At 40.6% G+C, this 27,891-nt stretch overlaps 2 protein-coding genes across 2 annotated transcripts in view; one reads left to right on the top strand and one right to left on the bottom strand.

Annotated features, from left to right (window-relative positions):
* The window catches only part of dars2 (aspartyl-tRNA synthetase 2, mitochondrial), a 41,553-nt gene extending 35,221 nt beyond the window's left edge, over window positions 1-6,332 (bottom strand). Inside the window, exon 1 of the mRNA XM_060830094.1 lies at window positions 5,971-6,332. Coding sequence (XP_060686077.1) covers window positions 5,971-6,157 — 187 coding nt within the window. The 5' untranslated portion in view covers window positions 6,158-6,332. The remainder of the gene's footprint in view (window positions 1-5,970) is intronic.
* Window positions 6,333-6,415: 83 nt separating this feature from the next.
* cenpl (centromere protein L) lies at window positions 6,416-23,157 on the top strand. Its single transcript, XM_060830095.1, has 5 exons — window positions 6,416-6,609; window positions 11,085-11,250; window positions 12,467-12,712; window positions 14,735-15,271; window positions 22,619-23,157. Exons 2-5 carry the CDS (start codon window positions 11,092-11,094, stop codon window positions 22,718-22,720), a joined length of 1,044 nt encoding a protein of 347 aa, XP_060686078.1. The 5' UTR covers window positions 6,416-6,609; window positions 11,085-11,091; the 3' UTR covers window positions 22,721-23,157.
* Window positions 23,158-27,891: the final 4,734 nt, after the last annotated feature.

Raw genomic sequence — 27,891 nt, 5'->3', positions numbered from 1 at the left:
CAAAACTTGGACATAGGGATAGGGAAGGATGGGATGGGATGACATGACCTATCAAAACACTTGGCTGCTGAAAAATAGTATATTGGACCTCCTTGGAGTAATAAGCAGCCAACTGTACAAACACAGAGAATGAACGTTCAACGGGGAAAGCCAATATTTTTCAGAGAGCAAATTGTTTTAGAACCGCACTTGACCTAACAAGACTGAGACTTCCCGACACTCCTAAGGGCTTCGAAAAGCCAGCTCACCATCAACTTCTTGAGAGGTATTAGAAATGGGTCGAAGAGTGGCAGATATAGTTTAAATTTAGATAAATGTGAGGTGCTGCATTTTGGAAAAGCAAATCAGGACAGGACTTATACACTTAATGATAAGGTGGCAGAGAGTGTTGCAGAACAAAGATACTTGGAGGGCAGATTCATAGTTCCCTTAAAGTGGAGTTGCAGGTAGGCAGGAGAGTGAAGGTGGCTTTTGGTATGCTTATTAATCAGTCCATTGCATATAGGAGTTGGGAGGTCATGTTGCAGCTGCAGAAGACATTGGTTTGGCCACTTTTGGAGGATTGCATGCAATTTTGTACAAAGGTATGAAACTTGAAAGGGTTCCGAAATGATTTACGAGGACATTGCCAGATTTGGAGGGTTTGGACTACAGAGAGAGGCTGAGTAGGCTGGGGCTATTTTCTTTGGATCGTTGGAGGCTGAGAGGTGACCTTATAGAGGTTTATAAAATCATGAGGGGCATGGAGAGGGTACATAGGCAAGGTCTTTTCTCTTTGTTTACCTACCCCTTTCATAATTCTAACTGGGCTCCATCTCCATTCAATCGTTCATCTCTCCCCAACTCCCACCTTTCATTTCTGCTTCAGCATAAAAAAAAAACCACTTGTTGTAGAGTCATACAGATGGTCAGTATGGAAACAAACCGTTCGGTTCAACTTGTCCATGCCAACCAGATAACCCAATTAATCTAGTCCCATTTGCCAGCATTTGGCCCATATCCCTCCAAACCCTTCCTATTCATATACCCATCCAGTTTTCTTTTAAATGTTGTAATGGTAACAGCCTCCACCACTTCCCCTGGCAGCTCATTCCATACATGCACCACCCGCTGCATGAACAAGTTATCCCTTAGGTCCTTTTTAATGTTTTCGCCTCTCACTCTAAACCTAGACCCTCTAGTTCTGGACTCCCCCACCCTGGGGAAAAGACTTTGTCTATTTATCCTATCCATGCCCTTTCTGATTTTACAAACCTCAATAAGGTCACTCCTCAGCCTCCGATGCGCCGGGAGGCCCCAGTCTGTTCAGCTTGTCCCTATATCTCAAACACTTCAACCCCGACAACATTCTTGTAAATCTTTTATGCACCCTTTCAAGTTTCACAGTAGCTCAATGGTTAGTTCTGCTGCCTCAGAGCACCAGGAACCTGGGTTCAATTCCAGCCTCAGGCAACTGTCTGCGTGGAGTTTGCACATTCTCCTTGTGTCTGCATAGGTTTCTTCTGGGGTGCTCCGGTTTCCTCCTACAATCCAAAGATGTGCAGGTTAGGTGAATTGACCATGCTAAGATTGCCCTTGGTGTTCACAGATGTGTATGTTAGGTGCAATTGTTAGGAGTAAGCGTAGATGAGTAGAGGAATGGGTTTGGGTGGGTTACTCTTCGGAGGGTCAGTGTGGACTTGTAAGTTTGAATGGCCCACTTCCACACTGTTGGGATACTATGATCCTTCCAGAATTGTACACAACATTTCAAAAGTGGCCTAACCAATTGTCCTGTACAGCCACAACATGATTTCCCAATACCTATTCTCAATGCTCTGACCAATAACGGAAATCATACCAAACACCTTCTTCACTATCCTATCTACCTCTGACTCTACTTTCAAGGAACTATGAACCTGCATTCCAAGTCTCTCTGTTCAGCAACCCACCCCAGTACCTTACCATTACGTGTATAAGTTCCGCCCTGTAAAATGCACCCTTTCCAAAATGCAGCACCTCACATTAAACTCCATCTGAGACCCCTCAACCCATCTGATCAAGATCCTGCTGTATTGTCAGGTAACCTTCTTCACTGTCTACTACACCATAAATTTTGGCGTCTTCTGCAAACTTACTTACTATACCTCCTATGTTCACATCCAAATAATTTATATAAATGACAAAATGCAGTGGGCCAAGCACCAATCCTTGTGATGGACCACTGGTCACAGGCCTCCAATCTGAAAGACAACCCTCCATCACTACCCTCTGTCTTCTAGCTTTGAGCCAGTTCTGTATCCAAATGGCTAGTATTCCATGAGACCTAACCTTACTAACCTCTCATGAGGAACCCTGTCAAATGCCTTACTGAAGTCCATATAGATCACATCCACCACTCTGCCCTCATCAATTCTCTTTCTTACTTCTTCAAAAAACTCAATCAAGTTAGTGAGACATGATTTCCCATACACAAAGCCATGTTGACTATCCCTAATCAGACCTTCCCCTTCCAAATATATGTAAATTCTATTCCTCAGGATTCCTTCCAACAACTTGTGGGCGGCACGGTGGCACAGTGGTTAGCACTGCTGCCTCACAGCGCCAGGGACCTGGGTTCAATTCCCGCCTCAGGTGACTGACTGTGTGGAGTTTGCACGTTCTCCTCGTGTCTGCGTGGGTTTCCTCCGGGTGCTCCGGTTTCCTCCCACAGTCACAAAGATGTGCGGGTCAGGTGAATTGGCCATGCTAAATTGCCCGTAGTGTTAAGTAAGGGGTAAACGTAGGGGTATGGGTGGGTGGCGCTTTGGCGGGTCGGTGTGGACTTGTTGGGCCGAAGGGCCTGTTTCCACACTGTAAGTAATCTAATCTAATCTAAAAACTTGCCCACCACCAATGTTAGGGTTACGGGTCTGTAATCCCTGTTTTTCCTTATCTGTATCTGTGCTATACATCTCTATGACTCTATAACACCTTTCTTAAATAGTGGCACCACATTAGCCAACCTTCGGTCTTCTGGCACCTCACCTGTGACTATCGATGAAACAAATATCTCAGCAAGAGGCCCAGCAATCACTTCCCTAGCTTCCCACAGAGTGCTAGGGGACAACCGTCAAGTCCTGGGGATTTATCCACATTTATGCATTTTAAGACATTCAGCACCTCTGCCTCTATAATATGGACATTTTCAAGATGTCACCATATTCTATATCTTCCATATTCTTCTCCTCAGTAAACACTGATGCACAATACTACTATTGAAAAGAGCATACTGTTCCAGCACTCTAACCAACAGGTCTTCCTTATCCAAAGTACGTAAACAAATAGAAACCAGCTAATTGCCCCAGTGCAAAATCACACACAGGATTGCCGTGGAATCTACATAAAGGTCGCATCATTTTAAAGTCATTCATTCTAAATCGAACAATTTTCAAAAGAATCCAGAGAAATCAAAATATTTATCACTGTATCAAAGATATCTGATACCTGTACACAGATTTTCAATTGTGCACCAAGGCCATAAATATTCTCATATTTTGGGAGTTAAGATAGCAAATTGATGCCCCTTCTAGCATCTTAGTTGGACACAAAACATTTTTTTAGGATTATTAAAATTGCTTTTTGAAGTTGAGTAAAGGCTGGAGTTTGGAAGAATAAAAGGTCATCTTATGGAGGCATAAGATCTGGGAGGATGGATGTTGAAAGGATGTTTTCCTTTGTGGGAGAGACTAGAATGAGGAGGCATAGTTGAAAAATAAGTGATCTTCCATTTATTACAGAGATGATTGGAACTTTTTTTTCTCACAGAATAATGACAATCTCTGAAGCTCACTTCCCTAGATAGAGGAGGAGGCAGGGTCACTGAATATTTTTAAGGCTGTGGAGATAGATTTTTAAATTAACAAGGAAGTCCAAAGATTTTCAGGAAGAATCAGGAATGTGGAGTTGAAGCCACAATCGGATCAGACATCTTTTTTATTGAACATGCTAGACAGTCCGAATATCCTATTCCAGCTTTAAATTTGGTGATATGATGAGCATAAGACTATAGGATTAGGAACAGGAGTAGGCCATTTGGCCCCTCAAACCTGCTCAACTATTTTACAGGATCATGGCTGATCCAACATTCCTCACATCCACTTTCCTGTCTTTTCCACATGTCATTTGATTCCCCTGTTGATCAAGAATCTATTTCAGCCTTAAATCTACACTATACAGAAGGACAGTCCCCTCAAGCTTTCTGTGGCAAGGGGTTCCAAACACTCTCAAGCCTCAGAAGAAATTCCTCCTCACCTCTGTCTTAAATTATTCTGAGACTCTCCCATGAAGGAGATTCTAGACTGTACACCCAGAATTCTGGATTTGTGCTTGAATTCACAAACATCCTTCTCTTATGAATAAATGTTTGTCTCTGGTTCATAGATCATGAGGAGGTCCAAACCTCAATTTAAAAAGTGTACCCATTCACTCAGTCCATCTTCACCCACCAGTTTTATAGATTGCAGAAGGGGGCAAGATGTGGTTTCAGTTTGCAAGCCCCAAGAATTTGTTTAGGGTTGGAGCAGTCCAAGTGGAGAGATTTCCTTTTGTAACCTGGGCATAAATGAGAACCAAATAATGAAATCAAGGGCTAAGGGGGAAAAAACAGAAAAGTGGATCATAGAATTCCAAACTGTGGAAGCAGGCCATCTGATCCAATGAATCCACGCTGACTCTCCGAAGAACCTCCCACCCAGACCCACATGTCTATACCTGCATTTCCCATGGCTAATTCACCTAGCTTGCATATCCCTAGAAACTACAGGCAATTTAACATGGCCAATCCACCTAATCTGTGCATTTTTGGGCTGTGGGAGGAAAGTAGAGCACCCAGAAGAAACCCATATAAACACAGGGAGAATGTGTAAACTCTACAAAGTTGCCAGAGGGTGGAATCGAACGGAGATCCCTGATGCCATGAGACAGCAGTGCTAACCACTGAGCCATTGTGCTGTCCTTCATATTAAGGAGTGAATTAAGGATTAAGATCAGCCATGATATCACTGAATGATGGAGCAGACTCAATGGGTTGAATGACCTATTTCTGTTCCTACATCTTCCAGCCTGAAGTTTTGTGCTCCAGAAACAGCAAAGCTAAGGTGATGCTTTTCAATACAAACACACACTGGCATCAGCCCAAAGTGTGGAACATTGCCTAGGTATGTCTTACTTCCAAAAGCAGCTATCCTAATTATTTACTACCTTATCAATCTACTCTCAATTATTAGCAAAATGTGGCTGACAGCGATTTCAAATGGGGCTTCCAGAACAATGTTCACAAACGTTCATTTTGGGTTCTGCCTGGGGTCACTTGGCTCCCAAACCCATTACATCCTTGGTCCAAACACAGACATAAGAACTAAGCTCCTGATAGATATTAGGGACTTACACTGACATCAAGAGGAGTTGACTGAATGTGACATTAAGTCTCCACAATGGGAATCAATGAAAAATTCTCCACTGGCTGGAGTCATACCTAGCAAAAAGGATGGCTGTGGTTGGTGCAGGTCAATCATCTCAGTCCCAGGACACCAATGCAGGAGTGCCTCAGAGTAGTATCCTCAGCACGAATCTTGAGCAGCTTCAATTACTTTTTTCCTGATATTACACTTGATCTTGGCCAAAAGGTCTATCTATCAGACAAGGTCAAAAGTGGGAATGTTCACTAATGATTAACACCTCACCCTGACCGGAACCATGTCACTGTTCCTGTACTGTCAATGGGTCATAATCCTGAAATTCGCTCCTCTCCCTAAAAAGCACTGCGTAAGCCGCACCGTCCTTATGGACCAATAACAGTATGGTCAGGTGGTCACCATTTGCTCCAAGGCGATTCGGAATGGACAATATCCGTAAAAGAACAAATAAAAAGGTGAAAGAAAGCATCGTTGGCGTTGAAGTGCTTTGTGAGATCCTTCCCGGTAATCATGCCTGGTGTGTGAATGGCCTCACCTGGTTCTGTACACGGCGCTCTGACGGGCCGGCGGGGCGGCTGGCTTTGCAGAGGTTGAGCCTGCCTGTTGGAGCGGGGTCTACAAATCCCCCTGAGTCCCAGCGAGCGGAGCGCCACCGGCACCGGACCCCGACACAGGCCCAGGCCCAGGCCCAGGCTCAGGACCGGCCGCGCAGCCTGCGCCATCTCCCGAACAAACACACACACACAAACTCGAGATCCAGTGTAAGCTCACAGCAGAGGCTGGAGGATCGCCGCGGATCCGTCTCGGCCCCGGCCGACCACACCGCCCCCTGACCTTTCACCCTGACGACAGACGTAACTAATCAACCCCATCCTGGTGGTCGTGCGGCCGGCTCTCGGCTCCTCTGGTCTGTTGGTAGGCAGCGCGGTGCAGGACGGGAGGCTGATTTAAACCAAGCGGGAAACCGGCGGTAGTGAAGCTTTCCTCAGACATTATTCCCGGTTTTTTCTCTGTCACGCCGACTCCCGGGGTGGTGCGGAGGAGCCTTTTTTTTTCCCCTGACGCCTTCTGGTCAGGGCCACTCTGGCTACCTCTGCCCCTGCAAGACTGTAATCCCGGAGCCTCTGGATGGCGGCTGGCCCACGTTAGTCGCCGGAGGGAGCTGGGTTGACCGGTGAGTCTCTGCAGCCAGGGCGTGCATCACTCAGTCCAGCGTCAGGTTCCCTGTCTGTGGGAGGGGAGTAAAGGAGAAATACGGAGCCGGGCTCATCTCGACAACCTCCCCCCACCGTCTTGTACTAGTTTCCGCAAAAGTACATGGAGCGGCTGCTTCTTTGAAACAAGCAGACAGGATGCTTGAATTGTATTGAATTTATTGTCATGTGTACTGAGGCACAATGGAAAGCTTTGTCTTGTGAGTAGTACAAGCAGATCACGTAGTTAAGTAGCATACATACCTAAATAATGGGTAAACAACAGCAAAAACAAAAAAAAAGGCAACTACAGGCGAACGTTTAAGAGTTTGAGTGTTCATTCTGACAACAGTAGGGTAGGAGCTGTTTTGAAACCAGCTGGTGTGTGTTCAGGCTTCTGCCCCTTCTCCCTCATGGTAAAGGTTACAGGGTGGGATGGATCTTTGAGAATGCTGGTGGCTTTTCCTTGACTGGTAGATGGATTCTGTAGATGGGAGGTTGGCCTTTGAGATTGTCTGAGCCGAGTTCACCACATTCTGTAACCGTCTCTGATCTCTGAATGGTACACTTAGCGTAGAGTAAAAAGTGAGGTCTGCAGATGCTGGAGATCAGAGCTGAAAATGTGTTGCTGGTTAAAGCACAGCAGGCAGCATCCAAGGAACAGGAAATTCAACGTTTTGGGCCAGAGCCCTTCATCAGGAATGAGGAGAGTGATCATCACAATTGATCATTGTGTGATCAAAGAACAATAATCTTGGCTTCTATGTTTGACTGAATGATCTCATTCCTGATGAAGGGCTCTGGCCCGAAACGTCGAATTTCCTGTTCCTTGGATGCTGCCTAACCTGGTACACTTACCATCCAGGTAGTGATACATCCTGACAGAATGCTCTCGATGGTGCACCTATAGTGGTTGGCAAGGATGGTTGCTGTCATACCAAATTTCCTCAGCTGCCTGAGGAAGAAGAGATATTGTTGGGCCTTTATAACCAGTGTGTCCATATGAAGAGTCTAAGAAAGCTTGTTGTGGATGATAATCGTGTTGAAGGCTGAACTGTACTCAATGAGTAGGATTCTTACATAGCTGTTCTTTGGTGTTAAGATGTTCTGGGGGGACTGAAAAGCAAGCAATATGGCATCTGACATGGATCTGTTGGTCTGATAGGCAAACTGGAGTGGGTCAAGAGTAGTGGAGTTTGGAAGTATATGAAGGGGAAAAGGTTAGAGCTATGGAATATTTTAATCAACTTAGATGCTATCGCATGCTTATGGAGCAGGTGGTGTTTGATGATGAAGTAGGTGCAAGTCTGTATAGAGTCTAAACATTGACACTGTTGTTAGTGGGGGATCAGCTTTAAAATGTTCTTTGTCATGTGTGGTGACCTGAATTTATGGACATCATTTCAAAGTCCAGCAATGTAATGAATCTTTTGTATTGTAGTGAACTGGCTTAGAAGTGTGAATGCTTTTTCTTGGGAGCAAGACAACGGAGAGGCAATGTAAACTAAATGGTACAATCCTAAGACGGGTAATAATAGAGGAACCTGGGAGGAATGTACACATCTTCGAAGATGACAGGTCAAGTTGAGAAGATTGTTTAACTGGAAAATGGAATCTTGACTATATAAATAGTGTTAGTCTCACTATTTACAAAGTCATCAAGCCTTTGTAAAATGATAGTTAGCTCCACTGGAGAATTTATGTTCAATCTTGACATACATCCTAAAATATGGTGTGAAAAGCTGAGGAAGGTTAGATGAAATTTGCAATAAATAGGATATTAAGGCAAAGTACTTCATATGTTTATACAAACTAGAAACAGGAGTATCCCACTCGGATCCTCTAGCTTGCTCTGTCATTTAATAATATCATGGTTGATTACTTCATGTCAGGGATGTGAATATCATTTTAAAATTACGGTTTAAACTTTAAAAATCTTACTAATTGTTAGAAGGTATGTTTACTAATAATAAAATGTCAATAATGTTTTCAGTTCTATAGCTCAAGGTCATAAAGAGCAATCTACAGGAACAACTGTAAAGTCACAAACAATATTGATGCCTTTCCCAAGCAGTAATTGTTGTGAAGCAGTGATCTGTTCTAAACATTTAATGGGGATGTGTTAATGGTAAGACTGACACTTGAGACTAACACTTGTCCATTCCATTTCCTTAAAAAATATTCAAAGTCTTTGTTTGCACCACCTTTGGTGAAAGAATACTCCAAAGATGCTGAACTCTCCAGAGTTTCTCCTCCTCTGTTTTAAATAGACAACCCCTTATTTTTAACCAGGACCTCCAGTTTGAAATTCTCCCTCCAAGGGGATACCCTTTCCATGTCAACCCTGTCAAAACCCCTCAAGATCTTGTGTGTTTCAGTCAAACATAGAAGCCAAGGTTATTGTTCTTTGATCACACAAGTTTTGCCAAGAGATTAAGGATGCCACTGAAAAGTTTTTTGAAGGGTTTGTCGCAGAACTCTCTGAAGGGGAAACTGATTCCAGTAGCAGAAGAATAAATAGCAAGACCGTACCGATTTAGTGTAGTTAGGAAAAGAATTGGCTGTGTGGAACAACAATAAATCATCCACAAGAAAATAACCCATATAAAGGTTGATGCTACTGCTGCAATTTAAACCATTAGCTGACACACATCTCCCTATTCGGTCACTCATCTCTCATGTATCTTCACTTCACACTCTTAAATCCCCCTTCATGCGCTCAATTCCCATTCCTTCCTTCGCTCTCTTCAAATCCCTCCACCTCCTTTGAGTCCTCCAAACCTAAGTTCCATCCCCAAACCAAAATGTAATATGGTACCTCACACTTAATCATGAATTAATTTGCCATCTATAATTCTATTTTTTAATCATTAATTTCTTGTAAATTTATTATAGTCCTCCACAGAATTGATGTGACATCCTCTGATAATTTAGAGTACCAAAAATACAACTTAAACTGAACAAGTATTTCCACTATTTCTCTTTATGGGCCCTATTCCCCAGTCTGTTAATTATTTCAATTGAGGTAGTAATTACTTTGTGTTTACCCTCCAACTTTGTCTCAGCTGCCAACTCCAGAAAAAAAAACTCTTGCTGCATCAATTCAAAACTAGCCTTTTCTATTTCACATAGCTCTCATTCAGTTGTCTTTGTAAACAAGAATGCTAGATGGGGAAGGGAAATAATGCTGAATGGAACAGAATTAATATGTTTAAATTTAGTATGGATGATCTGGCCAGTAAACACTTCTATACAACTTGAATAAATGTAATGCTGTTATAAACACTGGTGAAACTGCTGTACCTTTCATGCCCTGACTTAATGATCTAAACTGCTGAGCCATAGTTGAACAGGCATCCTGTGATACTCCATACATGTATTTATTTTATGTGAATCAGTTGAATACATTGACAGACTGGCTTGGACAAGAGGGGAAGAAAGAATATCACACATGAATAGGAAAGGTTTCGAGGGATATGTGCCAAATGCAGTCAACTGGAAAAAGTTTAGTTTGGAAAACCTGGTTGCATGGGTAAGTTAGGTTGAAGGGTCTATATGTTTGAATGTGCATGATCTTGTCCTCTTTCTAAAATTCCAGTTCCAGAAGGAACTGTTAGATAGCCACCGGATTTAGAAATTGCGCATAGATATCCCCAAACTAACCCAGGAGTGTTGGTGCCTGTTGGTTCGTTGGATAAGCTAATTCTTTGTTAATGGCTAGTATCCTGTGCTGTTGGCAACTGGGTTAAATGGCTAACTTCTATGAACAAATGGGTGGGATTGTGCTTCTTGATATGAACACAAATGAGTGGTATATTGTATCTAAAAGTGATGAGCTGAAAATGTGTTGCTGGTTAAAGCACAGCAGGTCAGGCAGCATCCAAGGAACAGGAAATTCGACGTTTCGGGCCGGAACCTTTCATCAGGAGGGCTCCGGCCCGAAACGTTGAATTTCCTGCTCCTTGGATGCTGCTTGACCTGCTGTGCTTTAGCCAGCAACACATTTTCAGCTCTGATCTCCAGCATCTGCAGGCCTCACTTTTTTTTTACTCTAAAAGTGATGACTAAATCTTGCAATTCTTAGTCTTATTTCAGGGTTCCAAATCTAATCTCTTCCTATGAGATGACACGTTGAAATAATCCCTATATCTGTATGTATGTATTCCCCTTATAGAAGAATAAGATAACTAATCAACAGAACAGTGAAAATACATAAATGCTGCAGCAAATATTCAACAAAGAAAAATGGGAACCATCTACCTTTTAAAAAGGGAGGTGAAAAGCTTGAATCACATTCAAAAAAACATTGTAGCTGCACTTTCCATCTTCTAAAACACCTCGGTGATCAGTTTTTATTTGTCGTTACATTACATAAGAACTAGTAAGCAGTTCGAGGCTTGGAATTTTCACTGCCTCCAAAATACTGTACAAACTCATTTGTTTGTTTTAATTCCAGGTTTAATATGGAGCACTTGACACCTGCCAAGGCAGGAATGGCACACCTGGGTGTGTGTTTTGCCAATGCAGACGCCTCTCCAGTGGTTCTGAGGACTGTGAAAAGACATACACCATTTCACCACAGTTCAGCCAGACGGAAGATTCCTAGAACAGACTTGCCAGTAGTCAGTAAAACTAATAACTCTGATTTTCATTATTAGACAAACTGTTTTCGAGGCCAGGTGTTGTGGATTTGAATGTATTGTCTGGAGAGAGTAGACCCAAGTAATACTGGACTTTTGGAGTTAAGAAATTAGAATGTGGAAGCAGGTCATTTGGCCCAATTAGCCCATGTTGGTATAATGTTCTAAACATACTATAGTCCTAGTCACATGGGCTCAGCCTGATCCCATGTCTATCTATATCTGCTTTTTTTCAGCCACCAATTTAAGCTTTTCTTAAATAATATTACTCACTGCTCACTAACTTCTAGTCTATTCCAAAGGCGCTCAACTATGCGTGCCTGTGTATTCCCTTGCTTTCTCTTAAATTCATATGTCATTCTGCTGGCAATTGAGAGGTTGAACCACACTGCTTGCAGCCTGGGGTGTCATATTTGTCACGAGCTTCCTGCCACACATGGTCACCATCATGAAGACCATACCTCTATCATATTTGCCAACTATGAATGCCCCAATTCATCTGCTGGAAGCTTCATTCATATCTTTGTTACCTGTAGACTTGACTGTATTCACACATTACTGGCCAGCCTCCCATCGATTCTCCCTTCCACCCTCTGTAAACTTGAGGTCACCATGCTGTAATTTACACAGTCCCATTCACTAATTAGCCTTATTTGTTGACCTACACATTCTCTCCTGGTTCAGTAGCTTCTGGTTTATAAGTTGTTCCATGGTCTCACCCCCTTAACTGTGAATTTTCATTTTCTCTCCAGTCCTACAAATCAAACTCTCTACTGTATTGATCCAATTCTGTCTCTTGAACACGCTTGATTTTAATTGCTTCACCATTAGCAGAACTGCATTGGCCCTGGGATATCCTCCCTCAAACCTCTTCCCCTCACTACTTTTTATTTCATCCTTTTTAGGTGCAGCTCAAAACCTACATTTTTTTTTTCACCAAGGTTTGTTTTACACAACACCAAGTAACACAAATATCTTGGAAATAACATTTGTTTGGTAATGTTCCTATGGAGTGCTTGTGATTTTACTATGTTCAAAATACTAGATAAATGCAAGTCATATTTGCATCTTCACTTGAAATGCTATCAAATATTGCAAGAGTTAATTATCCAGTGATGGAACAACACATTTATAATGTGTTGATTTGATTGTGTTCATTGGAGGCAAAACCACTCCTGATATTTTGTCTCTTTTGCAGGGGAATGCAGAGCAGATTGCAGTGTTGCTGCAGAAGCAATGGCACCTGTATCATGTAACACCTCTATATAGATTCTCCTACAGCATGTTGAAGAAATATTCCAATGAGTTGTCAGTCTTTATTGCTACTGAGAAGAAAAAGGGAATGGCAATTGAAGGGGGAATTGAGCTTGGCAATGAGGCGAAGTTCTCCATGCTCTCAGGTCTTCGAGCTACTGAGAATGATCCAGAGGCTGTTTTCATACAGGTTAGATTGTAAACTAGTTTAAAAAGTAAGAAATGTTAAGTGTCTTGGGCTTGCTTGAACTTTCACTGAAGTGTTCCTGAATACAGTAAAACATAAACTCGCACTGTGTAGATATCATTTTTGATATACTTCACCTGAAGTTCGACTGACTTAGGATTTTCATACTTATGCTTAAAGTATGCACTATTTTTAAGTTGTCAAACATTACTTAATGACTTCTATCAATTCGCTTTCTATCCTGACATTTTTAAAGATAGATCATGTTGCTTTCACTGCGAGAAGAAGTTTCAAATACAGAAGCAGGGATGTATTGCTGCAGTTATACAGAGCCTTGATGAGGCCACACCTCGAATAGTATGTGCAGTTTTGGTCTCCTTTTCTGAGGAGGGATGCTTCTGTTCTCGGGAGTGCAGCGAAGGTTTACCTGGCTGATTTTGAGGGATGGCAGGACTGGGGAGAGATTATTTTCACTGTAATTCAGACGAATGAGAGGGGATCTCATAGACTTATAAAATTCTGACAGGGTTGGTGCAGAAAGGATGTTCCCAATGGTGGGTGTGTCCAGAAACAGGAGTCACAATCTGAGGATTCAGGGTAGACTATTTACAATGGACATGAGGGAATACTAATTCACCCAAAGAGTTGTGAGCCTGTGAAATTCATTACCACAGGAAGTAGTTGATGTCAAAACATCAAATGTATTCAAGAGGCAGCTAGATATCGCACTTCAGGTGAATGGGATCAAAAGTTATGGGAGAAAGCAGGATTAGGCTATTGAGTTGGACGATCAGCCACAATCATGACAAATGGCCATGAGGCCCTTCGAGCCTGTTCTGCTGCTCCTGCTCCTGTCTTCTATATTTCTATGTATCTTCTGGTGACCTAAAATTGCACCTCTTGCAACCAGCAAAATAAAAAAGGACAATTTGCTTCCAAAAGTTTATAATGCAATGCTGTATGATGCCATAGTGAAGATTTTGCAAATAATTGCATGATTTAAGCATGTTTCACTCTAAAGCCCTGTGAAAAACATTCCAGCCTCTCCCTAAAATTCAAATCCACTAGTCCTAGCAACATCCTGATAAATCTGCCAATGGGGACAGTTAGTGAGTGAAAATATGTTGGTTGTGATGAAAATAGTCCATGTGATGACATACACTCTGGGGTGTGGGAGTGGGTAAAGGACATGGAAGAGGGTGCTGAGGCCCTAAAATATTTAAACTTGATATTGAGTCCTGATGGCTGCATGAAAATGAAATGCTGTTTTTCCATCTTGCACTGAGAATCACTGGCTTATATACCACCTTTTCCTAGCTACAATCAGTTCTGAAGAAGGGTCACTGGACCTGAAATGTTGACTCTGCCTTCTTCCCATGGATGCCAAATCTGCTGAGTTTCTCAGCAATTTTCTTTTTCGGATTTTCAGTATTCAGTTTTTTTTCTCTTTTTGTATTTGGAAGATTAAAGTATCCTGACAATTTTGGCAACCTTGAAAATGGCAGCATTGAATGTTAGCACATCAGTGTGTGAAGGAGAGATGTTGACTTGAGTTATGTAGGTCATTGCTTGTGATTGGTCACTTGCAGTAATTGACACACTAAATTAATTCTGACAATACCCACAGTTTTTTTTTATTTTCGCCACATTGGGAGCAGGAATAGACCATTTGAGTTGTCAACTATAATGTACAGGTTGATCCTGGACTTTGATGCATGAGCTGATCTCTGCTTAATTGTTATGGCATTGTCATCTGCATCCCCACGCTGTAGAAGAAGATTTATTTACTTGGGGTTTAAGTTCTGATTCAGGTTGACATTCACATTGATGTTCGATTAATTATGATGAGTATCTGAAATTACGGAATGTTCAAAAGTATTGTGTAATCTTGTGTCCGAAGAGCTGCTAATTACGTAACTATTAGAACTATTGGTGGAGTCTTGTACAGATTATGCTGACACTTTTAGAGGAAATAAATTAGTATTGTGAAACTTTAAGTAAAGGTGACTTTCTGCTTCTTCGTAGATAATGGCAAAGACTGCAGCCCATCAGGGAATTGATAAGAAAGTTGTCTGGTCTGGGTGGATGTGCTGTGTTGATGGAGACTTCGGCTTCCTGGAATCTCTCCCAGTGGAGTTCATCTGTCTACCCTTGCTTTTTGCTAATGGCCCTAAGATAGTTACAACCATGGTTGGGGAATGGTTGCAGAAGACATTTGACTGTTACATTAGTGCCTTTCCCATTAGCTCAGAGAACCTGACGTGGATGGCTGCCATGTGGGCCAATTGTTTCTCAGACTCTGTCCATCGGATGATGGAATTGGAGTGGTCTGTGCCCCCCGTGCAACTGACCATTTCACTTAGTATTCACCCAGAGGATGCTAAAGCACTGTGGGACAGCATTCATACAAATGAGGATGAAATCACCATCGAGGAGGTGGAGCTATTCATGAGCAGCCTCCATTCACATTTCTACAGGCATTTTGGGGTGCGGCTTGCTGCTACACAACTGGTAAATGTATCAACAGCCATAGCATCTGCTCACTGTGATGGCAAATTAATGGTAAGGAACTGAAATTCTTTAGAGTTTGGATGGTGAATTTGTTTTGTCTGTCTTTGTCACTGCCTAGGTCAGCATTTAAATCCCCATCCTAAATGCCCAGACAGCAATTAAGAGTCAACGTCACTGTTCTCAAGTCACATAGGTAGCCAGACTAGGTAAAAATAACAGATTTCCTTCTCTAACGGGCATTAGTTAACCAGATCAATTTTTATGACATTTGACCATGGTTGCATGATTGCCAAAAGGCCAGCTTTTTACTTCCACACTTTTATTGAATTCAAATTTCATTAGTGAAAATCTCCCATGATACATAATGTCCCTAATAAATCTTGAAAAAAGATTGCTAGAGAAACTCAGGTCTGGCAGCATCTGTGGAGAGAAAGAGGAGTTAATTTTTTAAGGTGAGTGACCCTTCTGCAGAATACACTGTCTAAAATGTTAACTGCTTTCTCTCCATAGATGCTGCCAGACCTGCTGACTTTCTCCAGCAATCTCTTTTTGTTCAGGTTTCCAGCAACTGCATTTTGTTTTCCCCAGAAAACTTGCCTGAGGTCTGGATTTCTGGTCTGTTGACATTACCGCTTTGCCACCACTTCCCACAGCACTAATTCTGCAGAGAATTTCCAGTGTAGACCATTCTCCATCTTCCTTTTGTTAGTGTAATTAAATACATTTTGGGAGATAAATTTGAGAAATGTTCGACCTTTCAGTCTAGAACTATGGGAAGTGGGTAGGAAAGTGGAGTTGATGCCAATAATAAACCCTGATGATATTGAATGACAGAGCAGGATCAAGAGTCTGTACGGTCTTCTCTTCCTCTTTTCTTAGGTTCCCAACCAGTAATAACTTTTTATATAACCATTTCAATAAGAATAATCCTGTTTTGTGATGTCTTGCTTCTATTAATTCTCCTTTTTTATGGTGATCTGCAAGTTTAAATCTAAACTCAGTAAAGAGCAGCCCCAATAGTACAGCATTTCCCAAGGTTAGCAGCACTGAGTAATCCCAAAATCAGCTGTTATGTACTCTTGCAACCTAGCGGTTGGGTCCTGTTGCTTAGTTGCATAGATTGCTCTAAGGTGAGCAGATCAGATACAGGAGTGTTAGGAGTACTTTTTACATAAATGAAACTGGAAACAGAAAAATATACACAAACAAGGTAATTTTGTAAGGAGGCCAGATTTGGAGAGGGGTAGAGAGAAACATTTTCATCCCATTCAGCATTTATAAATGTGCGTAACTAGTTCCTGTATTCTGGGAACAGGAGAAAGTTAGGACTGCAGATGTTGGAGATCAGAATCAAAAGTGTGACTCTAGAAAAAGCACAGCAGGTCAGGCAGCACCTGAGGAGCAGGAGAGTTGACGTTTCACTCATGCTCAACGTCGACTCTACTGCTCCTCAGGGGCTGCCTGATCTGCTGTGCTTTTCTGGTGCCACGCGTTTTTGTATTTAGGGATTCAGTATATAGCTGAACTTATACAAATCTCAGTTGCATATATATAAGTCCCTAAACATGGTGTGAGAAACTGTACAATAAACAGTAGTCCAGATGTTAAAAATTACACACTTGCCTTGCAAAGTCTTCTGCACTGGAGATTCCTGGACAGAGTTATCTTTCTCTGGACTTTCTCTGTAGCTGTAACATTCTATTCTGCATTCTGTTCTATTACCCTAATGTACTTATATAATGTATGATTTGTCTGGATGGCATTAAAAATAATACTTTCTGCTGTATCTTGGTACATGTGACAATAATGAAGCTAATCAAAAAATCACTTTATACAAACCTGACCAGAAATCCACAAATTCAGCAACAAAACCACTCCCCCTTTTGCTGCAACATCAGTATGCTATGTTCTGTGATTTAAATATCCATAGCATAACATAGCCAACCATTTTGACAGCTTCTGTGAAAGAATAAGCAAGTGAGGGAAAGATGCCAAATGGGTAAAGGCTTAGAGCACTAGGCAGGTAAATTCCTATTTATAGTATTCAGATTCAGGAGAGGATAAGAAGAGTCAGGGTGGGAGGTTAGGTCTGAAGGGCCAGTATGGGCCTAGTGGTGCCACAATGGTGGCTCCCGAAGGGTTGATGAATTCCATGTGGTCCCAACATACAATTTCAGTCTGTTACAGAAACTACTCCCTGGTCACTGGAATAACTGGATCAATGTCACACTACACAATCTTAGGTTCTGGGTCGCCAGGTTGAGAGGGACACCATTTGAGATGGAAATGCAGATTTCCTTTGAGGGGCGTTGGTGAAACTTATCTTCAGAACAATGAAACCGTGCCAGTGAATATTTTTAAGGTTGAATTGGATAGAAGCTTGATTAAAGACAGTATAGAGGGTGGACAGGAAAAAGTAGATGCCTTGATCTGATCAACTATAATTTATTAAATGGAGCGGATAATCACTCTTCGTTTGAATGTACTGTAACCCAATTAATCTCTTGCAAATTCCATTCTTAACATTAGTTGCGAAGAAAACTTTTTTTTTTAAACTCAGTCATGGGATGTGGGCATCTTTTGCTAGGCTAGCATTTATTGCCCAGAGGGCAGTTAAGATTCAGTCACATTTGTGGGCCTGGAGTCATTCATGGGACAAACCAAGGAAGGATGACAGATTTCTTCTTTAAAAGGACATTGGTGAGCCTGATGAATTTTTTGGACAAATGACTACAGTTTCATGGTCATTAGACACCTTAAATTCAATAAAGAATCTAAAATTAAATTTCACCATCTGCCATGGCAGGATTTGAACCCAGATCCCCAGAACACTCAGTTTCTGAATTAGGCACCTAATCTCAGCTGCTTACCAGCTCTTCCCTTTCAGTTTGTTTCTCTGACCTAAACTAACACCAAACTTCATCTAGCCCAATATGTTGATGCATTAAAACCCATCACTATCCAACAATAGTTTACTGAGCTTCCGGAATATCCATAATAATCTGTGTATTGGTACTGAACCAGTGGCGAGAAAACAGCACAGAATTGCCATGCTGATGTTTGCAGAAACCTGTAACTTCGTATGGAATTAATTACAAATCCATTTTGACTGCTTTCTTCACGCTGTCAGGAATTTTTATGCTCTAACTAGTCCATTTCTGAAATGGGAGACAGGAAAAACAGAATTATTCATACTACTTTGAAGTGTGCCCCAGTACCTTCAGGAGAAAAACAAAAACACAATTTACACAACAAAACAGATGGGCTGAGCCACAGATGGGCATGTAGCAGTATGTACTGATTTGACATATGGAGATAGTTTTCTACATTTTACAAAAAAGGGAAGTTAAGAAAACAAGATATTTTTAAGAAAAAAAGCTGGTAAAATTTAAGGAATACCTAAAATTCTGTCCTCACTACATGAAGGTGATTAAGAAGAAAATTTGTCAAGTCTATTAAACGTACATATAACGTGTGGATGCAGATAATTTTTAGATTAGATTCCCGACAGTGTGGAAACAGGCCCTTCAGCACAACAACTCTCCAAAGAGTAACCCACCCAGAGCCATTTCCCTCTGAATAATGTACCTAACGCTATGAGCAACCTAGCACAGCCAATTCACTGATTTGCGAGAGGAATCCAGAGGAAACCCACGTAGACATTGTATGTGCAAACTCCACACAGACAGTCTCCTGAGGCTGGAATCGAACCCTGGTCCCTGGTACTGTGAGGCAACAGTGCTGACCATTGAGCTACTGTGCTGCCCCAAATATGCATGGTTCTTAATTAATTTATTGAACAAAAAAATGAAAACATTCTAGTTTAAATAGGATGTGACATTAGATAAGCAAATAAGAAGGTAGGCTGGAGTGATTGACCAACTTAAAAGTAAATCAGGGCTGGATTAAAAATCTCTACAAAAAAAGAAATTGCTGGAGAAACTCAGGTCTAGCAGCATCTGAGGGAAGACAGCAACTCTGCTTCCTTCCCACAGATGTGTCAGACCTACTGAGTTTCTCCACCAAATTTTGTTTTTGTTTCAGATCTCCAGTATCCGCAGGTGTTTGTTTCATTTTAAATGATAAAATGCACAGGTATTTCTGGTATGACGTGATGTTGCTTTGCTGTGCAACCTTGTGTTACAGAAAATCACTATAGGAAAATCATGCTATCGAAGATCACTATACCTATGTAGTAGAAAGTTTGCACGAGCCAAACAGTGTCCACTATTTGTGTCTCATTATAGCCAATTTGTGTTGATGAAACACTTATTAAACCAGAAATACCTAGACTGTTAAAGGAAGCTAGGGAGAAAATGGTCGATGCTCATTGAGAGAGAGTTACACTTTTTTTTAGAAAGGCATGGATTAATTCGGGATCATCAGCACTGTTGCATTAAGGGAAGGTTATACCTTACTATCTAACTTTTTAAAAATTTTTTAAAAAGATTTTGAAGAAAAAAACAAATTGAGTAGTATAATGGATGTTGTCTACGTGGGTTTCAGTAAGGCATCTGACAAGGTCCCATGGGGCAGACTGGTCAGAAAAATTAAAACTCAGGGATGCAAGGGAATGTGGCAGCTCTGATCAAAGGTTGTCTCAATGACAGTAAATGGGGATGGGCAATAGATGGTTTTGCAAATGGAATGTGGTTTCCAGTGGTGTTTCATGCTGCTCAATGTTGGCTCTTTTGCTTTTGTCATAATGACCTACATCTGAATTTGCAGACAATACAGATGGGCCATGTAATTGGTTGTGAACAGGATGACTGGCAGTATCACTAGTTAGTTTGAGTAGTAGTGTTGTAGAACAGAGACCTGGGGGTTCAGGTACAAAGTTCTTTGAAGTTTGTATCACAAGGTGTTTAAGAAGGCATTTAGCATGCTTGCCCTTATTGCTTAGAGCTTTGAGTGTAGGAGTTGGGATATTATGTTGACATTGCTACAGGATGTTGCTGAGGCCTCTTTCGGAGTATTGTGTCCAGTTCTGGTCTCCATTGAAGGAAAGATATTAAGCAGGAGAGCGTTCAGAAGAGATTTACCAGGATGTAGCCAGGAATGGAGGATTTGAATTACAAGGATAAGCTGGATCTTTTTTTCATTGGAGCATAGGAGGCTGAGGGGTGACCTTAGAAGCGTATAAAATTTGAAGTATAGGTAAGGTGAATAGCAGTTGTCTTTTCCATAAGGTGGGAGACTTCAAGATTAGGGGGCATAGTTTGAAGGCAAGAGGAGAGATTTAAAAGGGACCTGAGGGGCAACTTTTTCAGGTGGCACTGTGGCGCAGCAGTTAGCGCTGCTGCCTCACAGTGCCAGAGACCCGGGTTCAATTCCTATCTCCGGCAACTGTCTGTGTGGAGTTTGTACATTCTCCCTGTGTCTGCGTGGGTTTTGTCTGGGTCTCCAGTTTCCTCCCATAGTCCAAAGATGTGCAAGTTAGGTGACTAGGTCATGCTAAATTGCCTGTAGTGTTAGGTGAAGATAACTGTAGAGGAATGGGTCTGGGTGGGTTGCTGTTCGGAGGGTCGGTGTGGACTTGTTGGGCCGAAGGGCCTGTTTCCACATTGTAAGTAATCTAATCTAAATCTCTTAAGTGGAATGAACTGCCAGAGGAATAGTGGATGCGGATACAGTTAATGTTTAAATGACATTTTTGATAACTTTAAGAAATGTATGGAGGGATATGAGCAAAGTGCAGACTGGTGAGGCTAGTTTGGTTTGGAATCATGGCTGTCATGGATTGGTTAGACTGAAGAGTGGTTCCATGCAGAATGACTAAAATGGATAAAAAAGTGGCAGATGAAATTCAATCTCCAAGTGAGAGTGAGGTTGAGGTTTTAGGTAAGGCAAACAAAATCATGGAATGCACAATAAATAGCACAATATTGAGAGGGTTGGAGAAGATAAGAGACCTTGGAATACGTGTTCACAGGCCCCTGTAGATGACAGCAGGTGGATAAGGTGGTAAAGAAGACAAATAGATGCTTTCCTTCATTGTGTGAAGCATTGAATACAAGGCAAGGATAGTACACTAGTTAGACTTCAGCTGGAATTTTGTCTGCAATTCTGATCACCACATAACTGAAAAGACATGATTGGTCTAGAGGTAGTACTAGGAAATTTACAAGCATATTACCAGCAATTGGAAACTGCATCAGTGAAGACAGATTCAATATGCTAAGTTTCTTTAGACAAGAGGTGGCTGAGATGAGGGGCTTAATTGAAATATACAAAATATGATCAAGTGGAAAGGGAACACTTACTTCCCCTAGCACAGAAGTCCATTAACAAGGAGCATAGCTTGAAGGTAGTTGATGAGAAGGATTTGAAGAGACATGAGGAAAACTTAGAGGGTGGTGGAAGTCTGGAATTTGCCTCGTGTCGTAGTTAAGGGCAGAAACCATCAACATGTGTAAAAGGAACCTAGATTTTCACCTGAAATGCTCTAATCTGCAAGTGCTAGACCAGGTCCTGGCATATAGAATTAAAACAGGCAGCTAGTTTATTTATTTGGCAGACAAGATGGGTTGAATGGCTTGTTACTGTGCCATAAATTTATGGTTCTACTGACTCTGTGCTGTCCCTAGTCAGATATACAATGGGGTGTGCTGGTTTGAAAATCCCTGCAGCAATTTCTGCTGAATCTTAATATGTCCCCCACTCCCTCCTTATGCAACATAATAAAAATATGCAAACACACTTGCAGTGTAAGAAAGTGATTGCTTCAGCTTATTTTAATCATTCATAGGATGTGTATATCACCCTCAGCCAATATTTATTGGCCATCCCTATTATGCTACTGAGCAGCTAATGGTGAATTGCCTAGAATGGTGTGTTGACTGCTCACTGGAAACCAACCACTGTCTGGAGTCATATGTAAATCTGGCCAGCCCAGGAAAGAAGAACTTTTTTTGTCATTCAGATCTGGTTCACTGCCCAATCTCCGCTTAATTGTTAACGAGACATGTAACCTTCATTTCCTATTTATTGACTTTCCTAAACTACGATAGTGGGAAAATGAAGTCCAGGCTTCTGGAATACTAGTCCAACAATATCACCATTATGCGTCTATCTCTCTGGTATCGTAACTTTTCTGCAGTGTTTAACAGAGTTGGTCCTTCCTCACCTGTCCAAGGACAGGCTTAAAATAGACGTTTTGTTTCAGAGTGAGTGTATTTTGTAGTAAATCATATTTGCTTTCATTTAGTTCCTATTTGCCACTACAATGTGGAATTGTATTAATAAAGAAATTTGGATAATCAGTTTTGTGGGAATGATTAAATAGAAGAGACTGTGTTCTGTGCCTGATTTTAAATTGCATAAATCAGAACAGTGCACTGCTTACCTAAAGATTTATTCATGTATACAATAGTGCTAGTTATTCTTTCTTTTTGACAGCTGTTCAACTGCAAGCATATAGACCATGTGCTACCATTTCTAACTGAGCTGGCTTTTCATCAAATACAGTACCAACCACGTCTCTGCAGCAGTATTGATTAAATTTGACTGGATCAGAACATAATCTCCATTGAATCCTTGGACAATTTTTCTGCTCTGAAAACAACTAGTCATTAGACTAAATCTCAAGATCACTGGACATGCAGGAGGAAAAATGGATGTGACTTTGAGAGTGATCAGACCTGATTTGCTTATGCCAAATAAACCTTTTATTTGTCTATTGATGAAGAAACTGAGCTGCTAAAACTAATTATCTTTTAGGTCCATGTACAGTACACAATCTGCAACTGTCAGCGTCTGACTCTTTTAATAGATGTGAACTGAAGGGACGAAGTCCATTTTTAAAAATAGCATTGCACAAACTTTATTCAACTTTTTGTGATGTCAGGACTTTTAGTTGAGGTTTGTGTTAAATGAACTTTATGAATATTATCCCAGTTTTTATACATTTTTGTGAGCATCAAAGCTAAAATCACTAACTTGTTTTTAAAACAAACTTATTTTCTATTGAATTGTATAAAGTCTGATGAATACACAAGTCTTTCTGGATACTTAATAGAACAATTTGATCATCTGTGTTCATACAGATGGTTATCTTCATTTTTTTATTGTTGAAACCAGAGAAATCTGTCTTATCTGAAGATGTTAGTAACCTTCAATAAAGTATTGGAACCTAAATTATTGATTTTACTGGCTCAGTGTGTAAAGAACTTGGCTTCCTTGTATATGATTACAGTGCAAACAATGATTTTTTTAAAAACTGCTGTTTAGTAACTGACTAATCTATCCTTGACTTCATTCAGCCTTGTCTCTTCCTCATTTGACCTACCATGGGGTCCAGCATCATGTGTACTTAAGAATTTGATGCTGATCTGATATTTTCCCTCCCCCCCCCCCCCCCCAAAAAAGTACAAGACAACAAGATTGGAGATTAATCAGGTGAGCTGGTGGTGACTGTTGGACTTTATGGTGTTTCCTTCTCCAAACAATGAGGAGATGGAAGAAGTGTTTAAATTTTTTGCTTAAAGTTTAGAATATAACTACAAAACCATCCAAATATTTCAAAATATTTACATAATTAGGTTAACTAAAATACAATAGAAAAGGAAGAATTGGTAATAAGTTGCAGTATGTGGCAGATAATAGACACCAGTGTGATCCACATCAATGACACTTTTAATAATTGTCTCAACTTTTGGCTCATCTGAGCTGTTGTTTCACCTTTTGATCAGGGAGGGATATATTTACTTTGTTCCACCAAGTTTTCCAGACTTGGCCTGTGATCTGAGGGAGTTAAATGAAAGGGAAGGAAGTAATTTTTTTTGCTTTAAAGGTGAATTTTTTTATATTCAAAGAAATGTCATTAGTGTTACTCTTAAGTATGTAAACTGTAGGCACAGGAGGACCCAATTCTACTTTCTACTCTATAATTTCTTGTTTATCGTTAATAATTCAAGTGATTTTCAGTTATGGCAGGAAAGCTCATCTTGTGGTATGAGTGTCATGGAAACTTTGAGACTTGAACAAGCATGATATATGAAGTGTCATTAGCTGTAGAAACTTGTGCTCCAGGTTTCATTGAATCTCTGTTCCTGTAACATTGCATTTCCTGTGGCTAATCCACCTAGCCTGTACATCCCTGGAACAGTGGGCAATTTACCATAGCCGATCCGCCTAATCTGCACATATTAGAATTGTGGGCGGAAACCAGAGTACCCAGAGGAAACTGATACAGGTAGAATGTACAAATTCCACACAGTCTCTCAAGGATGGAATTGAACTTTGGTCCCTGGTGCTGGTGCTAGTGCTATAGCATTGCTAATTACTGAGCCACCGTGTTTCGGACCTCAAGTCGGGGTTGGCATTTCTATGGTTTATCTACTGGTCAAAGGATTGTGTGTTTAGGGATGTGGTCATATGATAAGTATCTACCTGCCTGGTTCTCTTTTTCTTAAGTGGTATTATACTAGTGCTGTTTAAACTAAATTAGGTGTGTTCGAACAAGGAACAATATTGAATGAATACTACTTTAATTGCTAGTAAAGACAGGTTGCAGCAAAGAATAGGAAGCTAAGTGTGGAATCAAAAAGGGAAAATCTGGTTACACTAAGTGTACATGAAGGTATTGAGTGTAGTAGAATTAAAGACTTGAGTGACATGCACACACTGCCAACCAGAAACATGATTATTGTAGTTGACTGAAGGAACAGTAACCTTAGTATCAACTATCCTTCAATACCAGGCATTCAAGAAAGGAAGGAAAAGAGAAAAACATCTGCTAAGGAGAGAACCTCCATCCAAGAGAAATAAAACATCCCATTGGGTTCAAGACAACTAATTTGGCTACAGCAAAGGAACAACAAAAGATACAATTTAGATTGTTTAGTGAAGTCTATAGGTCACCAACTGGTAGAAAGAGGCAGAGGGAAAGAGTCTGCAAAGGAACTAGAGACGAGCAAACATTGAATAATTGTAATGGGAACATTTTAATTATGCAAGTGTAGACTGGCACAATGATAGTCTAAAAGTATAGAGAAGGTGTGTGTACTCTGGGAGAATGTTCTACAGCATGTTTCCAGTCCAGTGAAAAAGAAAGGCACCAATAAATCTAGTTCTTGAGAATGACAATGGGCCAAGTAGATTTGGTGTTGGGAGAGCGTTTAGAGGATAGTGAGAAGTGTGTAACAGTTTAGGTTTGTAGCTTATTTAAATTATTGACCATAAGTACAAATAGCCATTAAATGATATTTCAAAACTTGAACAATTATGTAACTAAAATACGATAAAGGAAAGGTCAGGTGATAAGTTGCAGTATGTGGCACATAAATGGAAAAGAAAATTTAAGAATTAACTGGGGGTAAAGTTAAGCTCAAAAGGGGCAATAATGGAACTTGGCTGGATAGACTAGCCAAAAATTGGTGGGAAAAAATAGTTGATAATGGTCTACCTTCAAAGAAGAGATGGTTTCAGTGCAGTCAAGAAATATTTCCTCAAAAGGGAAAGATAGGGCAAATGAATTCAGAACTTTGAAAAAATGAGCTAGGGAATAATGATTAATAAATACTTATTAGATGAGGAATATGTTAATGATCAGAGGAAAATTTCAAAGTGTGCAGTTGATATAACATTTGGAAGCAGTGTAAAATTTCAATAGATCATTGACATATTGTTTATAGATCATTGACATTGAACTTTCAGACATCTGCCTAAAACAATCTAGGGAAGTGAGGGACATTTTGATTAAAAAGAATATGGAGAAACAATTTAGAATACAGGGATATGCATAAATGTATTAAAAGTGGCAAGACAGGAAGTGAGAACAGTTAAATATACAATATTCTAGGAAAAGAGTTCAACAGCAAGGTTATGCTGAACTTAAGACACTAACTGAACCCCAGTTTGAATAATGGTGGCCGCATTCAGGATGTGAATATGTTGGAGAGTACAGAAGAGGTCTACAAAAATGTTTCCAGGGCTGAGAAAATTCAGGTATGAAGGGAGACTGGGGAAGTTGTCTGGTTTCTTGGAGAGCTGAAGAGTAAGAGGAAATTTGATGTAAGTTTTCAAAGTCACGAGATAGCTGAATGGAATAGAAAGGCAGACAAGTAAGTGGAGTTGTGGCTGTGATCAGATCAATTGTCATCTTCATGTGCGATTTGGGCAGCCCTTCTTGTTATGTTCTAAGTTGTGACCTCTGATCTGTTATTGATTGATCAATCAATTGCAAATGATCATTTCAATTAAGTTAAAGTCAGCACAGATTAATTAAGGGTAGCTGGATGCTGGAGAAGCTTAACAGGTCCGGCAGCATCTGTGAAGAGAAACCAGATTAATGTTTCAAATTTGTTCAGCCTTCTTCATTACTTTAATGTTTTGTCTAACCTGATTGCTCAGAAAACTCAGAGGCAGGAAGCAAAGTATGATTTTATCGCTGGAAGGATGGATCCACTCAGATCCTATAAGGCTTCATTTTAGGTCCCTGGTTTTTTAATGCTATACGGAAATGATTTGGACTTGAATGTAAGGAATATAATGAAGTTTACAACCAATACAAAAACTGACCATTTTGTTGGTAATGTAGGTCGAAGACTATGAAGATATAAATGGACAAGTCAGGTGAACAGAATTCAAATGTGAGGAAACCTATGAGCCAAGGAAAAGTTTAATAAATGGTAGGATACTGATAGAGGAATAAGGTTCTCTGATTGCATTAAAATGACTGGACAGGTAATCAACATATTCAAGATGAGTTACTTTATAATTGCTTTTATTAGGATACAATACTGAAGTTATATTCTAACTGGTTGGGCCATTGCTGCAGTATTGCAGTTATGGACACCACATTATTTGGGAGTGTACAGGGATATTCAAGAGAATATTGTCTGGACTGCAGAATTTCTGTTGAGAAATTGGATAAATTTGGAATTGATTTTTTTCTTTTGGAAAATCAGACTGAGGGGAACAAAGTCACCGAAAGCCAACAGAGGGAGAAGCTTAAATAGGAGTGTAAGCTAGCTCGTAATATAAAGGAAGACTTAGAGTTTCTTTTAGATATAAAGGGCAAAAATGGACATTGAGTCATAAGAAAATAACACTGGATAGATAGTATGGGAAACAAGGAAATGGCTGAGGAACTGAATAATTATTTCTCATCAGTCTTCACTGTGGAAGACAAGAGTAATATCCCAAAATTTCAAGAGCGTGAGGGGGCAGAGTTAAATATGGTGACCACCACAGAGGAGAAGGTGTTAGAAAAACTGGCCTGAAGGTGGATATATCACCTAGACCAGATGGACCACACCCCAGAGTTCTAAGGGAGATAGCTGAAGATAGTGGAGATGACAGCGGTGATCATTCAGGAATCGCTAGAATCAGGAAAGGTCCCAGAGGACTGGAAAATTACTAATGTGACACCTGTTTTAAAAAGGGAGTAAGGCTAAAGACAGGAAATTACACAGCGATTAGCCTGACTTCAGTCATGGATAAGATCCTGGAATCCATTGTGAAGGATGAGATTTCTGAATACTTGGAAGTGTACGGTAAAGTAAGGCAAATGGTTTCATCAAGGGGAGGTCATGCCTGATCAGTCTTCTAGAATTCTGAGGTAGTGATGAGCAGGTTAGACCAAGAAGAGCTAATGAATGTTATCTACCTGGATTTCAAGAAGGCCTTTGACCAGGTGCTGGACAGGAGGCTACAGAGTAAGATAAGGG

The sequence above is a fragment of the Hemiscyllium ocellatum genome, chromosome 9 (genome assembly GCF_020745735.1).
Source record: "Hemiscyllium ocellatum isolate sHemOce1 chromosome 9, sHemOce1.pat.X.cur, whole genome shotgun sequence".
Classification (NCBI taxonomy): domain Eukaryota; kingdom Metazoa; phylum Chordata; class Chondrichthyes; order Orectolobiformes; family Hemiscylliidae; genus Hemiscyllium; species Hemiscyllium ocellatum.
Note: the sequence above shows the minus strand (reverse complement) of the source record. Positions and strands in the feature narration are given on the sequence as shown.

What these genes read in the sequence shown, in the direction of transcription:
- cenpl (XM_060830095.1), top strand. Translation starts at nt 11,092, where the DNA reads ATGGAGCACTTGACACCTGCCAAGGCAGGAATGGCACACCTGGGTGTG. An exon ending in CTAGAACAGACTTGCCAGTA is followed by an intron (nt 11,251 to 12,466) that starts GTCAGTAAAACT and finishes TCTCTTTTGCAG; the next exon opens with GGGAATGCAGAGCAGATTGC. An exon ending in CAGAGGCTGTTTTCATACAG is followed by an intron (nt 12,713 to 14,734) that starts GTTAGATTGTAA and finishes GCTTCTTCGTAG; the next exon opens with ATAATGGCAAAGACTGCAGC.